At 37.9% G+C, this 6,000-nt stretch overlaps 1 protein-coding gene across 1 annotated transcript in view; it reads right to left on the minus strand.

Moving 5' to 3' along the window:
• Positions 1–5,460, minus strand: part of LOC117317643 (WD repeat-containing protein 86-like) — a 37,406-nt gene extending 31,946 nt beyond the window's left edge. The window contains exon 1 of the mRNA XM_033872500.1: positions 3,757–5,460. Coding sequence (XP_033728391.1) covers positions 3,757–4,527 — 771 coding nt within the window. The 5' untranslated portion in view covers positions 4,528–5,460. The remainder of the gene's footprint in view (positions 1–3,756) is intronic.
• Positions 5,461–6,000: the final 540 nt, after the last annotated feature.

Genomic DNA, 6,000 nt, shown 5'->3' on the forward strand with positions numbered 1-6,000 from the left:
AAAATAATAGTTCGGAAAAGAAGGAGAATAGAACGATGAGTCCAGGTGTTCCGGGTAGAATAATAGAAGGGAGATAATACAATAAGACCCGGTGTTCCGGGTAGAATAATAGAAGGGAGATAATACAATAAGACCCGGTGTTCCGGGTAGAATAATAGAAGGGAGATAATACAATAAGACCCGGTGTTCCGGGTAGAATAATAGAAGGAGGATAAGACAATAAGATCCTGTGTTCCGGGTAGAATAATAGAAGGAGGATAAGACAATAAGACCCGGTGTTCCGGGTAGAATAATAGAAGGAGGATAAGACAATAAGACCACGTGGAAAAGTAGAAAAAGGATAAGACCATGACTAGGGTGTGATTACTCTGTCACCTCTATGGTGTGATTTCTCTGTCACACCCTAGGGTTTGATTTCTCTGTCACCCCTAGGGTGTGATTTCTCTGTCACCCCTAGGATGTGATTACTCTGTGACCTCTATGGTGTGATTTCCCTGTCACCCTCTAGGGTTTGATTTCCCTGTCACCCTCTAGGGTGTGATTTCTCTGTCAACCCCTAGGGTGTGATTTCTCTGTCACCTCTATGGTGTGATTTCCCTGTCACCCTCTAGGGTGTGATTTCCCTGTCACCCTCTAGGGTTTGATTTCTCTGTCACCCCCTAGGGTTTAATTTCTCTGTCACCCCCTAGGGTGTGATTTCCCTGTCACCCTCTAGGGTTTGATTTCCCTGTCACCCTCTAGGGTATGATTTCTCTGTCACCCCCTAGGGTGTGATTTCCCTGTCACCCTCTAGGGTTTGATTTCCCTGTCACCCTCTAGGGTTTGATTTCCCTGTCACCCTCTAGGGTGTGATTACTCTGTCACCTCTATGGTGTGATTTCTCTGTCACACCCTAGGGTGTGATTTCTCTGTCACCCCCTAGGGTTTGATTTCCCTGTCACCCCCTAGGGTTTGATTTCTCTGTCACCCCCAAGGTTTTGATTTCTCTGTCACCCCCAAGGTTTTGATTTCTCTGTCACCCCCTAGGGTTTAATTTCTCTGTCACCCCCTAGGGTGTGATTTCTCTGTCACCCCCAAAGTGTGATTACCCTTTAACCCCTAGGGTATGATTTCTCTGTCACATTTAGAGTGCACGTGCTGTCAACAATATAATGACGACCATTCAATCATGTCAATCCAACGTGGTGTTGTATTACAATAACTGGACTAAAAAAGGTTTAATGGGGGAAAAATACATTACCCCTACCAGATGTTCCTTTGTTCGCTTGTTATGTAGGTAACTACACTATATTTACATTTGCTCCGCATTGATATAATTTGCTCCCCATTGACACAATGCTAAGAGGCAGTTGCCACCATACGCCTATAACACCCAGTGCCTCAGGCTATAACACCCAGTGGGTCATGTGACATTAAAAAATGCGGGATTTTTTTTTTATGTTGGTTTACTTTTTTTCTAAGTTGACGAAAATGTTAAGATAATGCAAATATAAGTATTGAACAGTGGTTTTAATGTTGTTATAGTCGATATGGCAGCAAGATGTATGGTGGGCAAATGTAGCATGGAACCCTAACGGGTTCCCATGCCATTTGCCCACCATACATCTTGCTGCCATATCGACTACAACAACTTTAAAACCACTGTTCATTGCTTAAATTGGAGAGACAGGGAAAAATCCAGAAATCCAGAGAAAGAAAAACGGGTAAAAAAAAAAAAAAAAAAAAAAGATTACAGATTATTTTTTTGAGGTATTGGAAAGATCATAAGATACGAGTGTCCTTATTGATAGAAATATAAACGAACTATTAAACTTTATGACACGATTTCAACATTCGGTACATTCTTATTGTGCACTCAATTGATCCACGATGAAATTATACGGATTCAACAAAAATGTACGTGTACGCTTCATACAGCAATAATCGACTACACAAATGTACGTGTACGCTTCATACAGCAATAATCGACTACACAAATGTACGTGTACGCTTCATACAGCAATAATCGACTACACAAATGAGCATGGTGAAAAATGTATGTAATTCCTGAATACAAACACATTTGTTATTGACAATGATACATATCATTGCCACAAATCAATATAGCGAAAATAATACATGAGCCATGTGGCTAACTGATTGACTGAACTGTCCATAATGGAAGTTCATAATGATAAACGTTCTAAGCTAGTGCTTGATGATTCCTTACATGCATATTCATTTAAGGCTATATTTTCATTTTTTATCATTTTCTTATAATTTCCTTTAAAAAAACAATTTATCTGTCTTTCTTAATTATAATTTGCGTTTTTGACAACTTTTCATTTTTGCAGATTCAATGCGCCAAACTATAAACGATATCAATTATCAGAATGTATCATATGTTTAGAGGTGAAAAATATGGAAATAATTGAATTTAGAAATAAATCTATATACTTCTCAGTTCTGCCATGTCTCTGTACCATACTTGATATCCAGTTTAAGGATGGAAACATTCTACATAAAGATTGGATTTTAAACAGAATTTATCTAGATTTCTGAAAATATGTTCCACTGCTTCAATTCGTTAATTTTGTTATAAATTTGAACAAGCAGTGATAATTCCAGTCTAATTGAAATTAGACTTATAATTTCCACTCCTCGACGATACTCTATGATACGCTTCAATACATGTACTTGTATTGTAGGGTATCGTAGAGTATCGCAGAGGAGAGGAAATTACAAGTCTAATTTTAATTAGACTGTAATAATTCATACTATATATCGTAAAGTTTGAAGGGGGATAGCTTGTTACCGAATTCTCATAACAGATATTTTAAATTTAGAGGAGGATGAGGCAATACCAAACGCATCTTCGCTAGCCAAGGCTTCTGATTACGTTACACTCGTTCGTGGAGTGTAACGTAATCAGAAGCCTTGGCCAGCGAAGATGTACCAAACGGGACTTGTTTCTAGAGTATGGTAGCAGTGTACAGTAAAAGTGCCCAGTTCTGAAAAATAAGGCACATGTTTTAGATATGTAAACATAGCCAGTTAACCCTATATATTACCTATACTAAAATATATGTATATGTAATCTATACAACATTTGCTATTTAAATACATCTGTGAAGGATAAAACTGAATTTTGCTATGTGACCGTAAAAATTGCAAAATGTTTTATTTGACCCAAAATGACACAATGCCCTACACATTTTTTTTCTAAATCTATTTAAAATCAAATATTGTTTTGACATGTGTTCATCATTAAGTTTTTCTGCTATCTTACCTCGCCTGCTACACCATTTTTTCCTACAAGCAAAACTAAATTTCTGGTGTAAACCCACTCTCGGAGAAAGCAGAAATTTATAATCTCGAACCCAAGAGTTATTTTTTGACAAAAAATCACCTATAGCAAGGCTATCCTTCTGTGGTCTGCTTGCTACCTTAAACAGTTAATGCGGAATAGTTAGTTTTCGATACAATTTGTTTTCTTCAACAATTTCAATTTATGTATTTGTCCTTAAAATTCATGCTGAAATCACGATACATTTGAGAACGTGGCATAACTTTCGTTGTTGTTGGTGAATTAAATGTTAGAACTACTTACATTTACTATCTCTTTTTTCGTCGACGACCTCTTATTATTTTTCATCCCGAGCAACGTTTTAGTGATCTAATTTCAAAAAGTTAGTTTATACCTTGATTTTCAGAACACAGGAAAAAAACAAACAAAAACAAAACAAAACAAACTGTATCCCGTTAATAACGACCTACCTGGAGGCACACGATTGTGTTTGTGTGTCCGCTACAAGTCTTCATAACTTCTGCTGATGAAATCTTCCAAATCTTGACAGTTGAATCGACGCTTCCGGTCACTAGCAAAGTTCTTGAATCATCTGTTGCCATGCACGTTATAGGCCCTTTATGACCCTTGAAGATGTTGACAGTTTGACCAGAATCACAGTTCCACGACCTCGCAGTATTGTCAGCTGACCCCGTCAACAAGATCCCAATAGACATATCTACGTCCTGATCAGCATTGTCCTCGTCGTCCTCGTCTTGTGTTGGGATGAACACGAGAGGGTAGACGGCGCGCTCGTGTCCCTTGAATACCCGTAAACATTCTCCATTGTCAAAATCAAAACACCTTGATGTATGATCGAAACTACTGGTAAAAATGAAATCACCAGTGCAAAGTATTCTGTGAATCAACGAAATATGACCTTTGCAGATGATAATTGACTGGAAGTTATTCGCAACATCCCACTTCCGGACTGTTTTGTCACTACTTCCGGTCAAAATATATTCTCCAACAATGAGGATGCAGGAGATATAACCAGTGTGTCCTACCAGTTCGCCCATTCTTCGGAAACCCTTCCCATAGCGAGCGTCCCATACCTTTCCGGTTTTATCGTCTCCTGCCGTGACCAGTATGTAGCCATTGTCACTTAATGCCATGCAGTTTATACCATCGCTATGACCTTGAAAAGTTGTAATGAGGTTGAGCCTGCCCGTGTTTTGCTCCTTAGTACAACCCGAACCCATTTCTTTGACCGTTTATGTTGTACAGTTGTAATGTTGTTCCAAAGCCCTCGCGAAAGGTTCAGCTATTTTTTAAGTAAATCACTAATATCCGTTTTTCTTACATCATCACAAGATCATTTTGTTTATAGTACTATTCTTTATAAAGACGTACGTTTATAATACGTCACATGCCTGCGATTTCTCTTACGTTGTTTCCCACGGTGACACTGCTGGATGAACGTATCCAAGGCGTTGCTACCTATGACAGACCTTACTATATTTAGCGTTCTGTATTAGTTACAAATTGCAATTCACCGTGTAATGAACCCACCTAACAAGGTTAATTTCCAATGTGGAGTCCTCTATTAAAACTAATGCATATATAAGTAATAGGCTGTTTGACTATTGACCTCTAGATTGTGGCCTCATACTCCTTTGTGTCCGGCTGAAGTATGGAATGTCCAGTACAAAATCTCTCTAGACGTGAATGTACTATACACTCTGGTTCATCAAATAGAAAAGCTGTCTTCCTAAAGAAGAACGCGCATTTAAATCCGTTCGCAATATATATCTGATGGCGCGGAAAATGTCAATATATTGGCTTTTGTCTCACTTTTCATTAATGAATGTCAGAGAGTCCATATCATATTAACGCGACTGATCTATCATGTATACAGCGTATGTATGAAGAAAGACAGCAACTCATTGACACGCAAAGTTCCAATACTGGGACTGTTCTAATTAAAGAATGTCACCTACGAGAAGTTGATGTTTTTAATCCAAAGAACAATCAAATCTCTCTCGAATGACAACACACCAAAACACAATTTCATCTGCCCAATCAAATCCTTCAGTTCGACTCCCAAGGGTCCTAATGACGTCTTCAGGTTGAAAATACTCTTTTTAGAGAATAGTCATAGATATCGGTACAATACACAGACTGTAGCTGTGAGATCGAAGCTCAGGTGATTTCTGTACTGTTCAGTTCAGTCTTGTTGTAGGGAAGGGTTTAAATTAATAATATGCCGTCAGCCATTCGTCATGGTCGCCAAGCAGAACTCTGTGTCACTATCAATATTTCATGCATTGGAGTACATTTATATTACAGCAGGGATCGGGTATCGGAAAACAGTTGAGTGAAACAATACCTAAAAGATAATGGTTAAATTTCAAGGGATTATATTTCCCGCTTTTATTTTCGAGGATAAATTGAAAAAAAGGGACAAAATTTCTACATATAATTTGGTGTAAGTCATTATTTTTGTAAACAAATACTTCATGTTTAATGGCCGATACCATGGAAATTTGATCCAGCGACGTAACGATTTGGCTTTGTTTTTTGTGCTGTTTTTATGTGTTGTGATGATGTTAAAATTAATCAATCATTGTTGATTTGTTCAAGTTAATCGAGATTAACTTAAATCACAAATAGACCTATATTGAATATTGATCAATATAGGCAAGATCACAAGGTGTCTGTGAATGATGGTTCAT

This window comes from Pecten maximus, chromosome 19 (genome assembly GCF_902652985.1).
Source record: "Pecten maximus chromosome 19, xPecMax1.1, whole genome shotgun sequence".
Taxonomy (NCBI): Eukaryota; Metazoa; Mollusca; class Bivalvia; order Pectinida; family Pectinidae; genus Pecten; species Pecten maximus.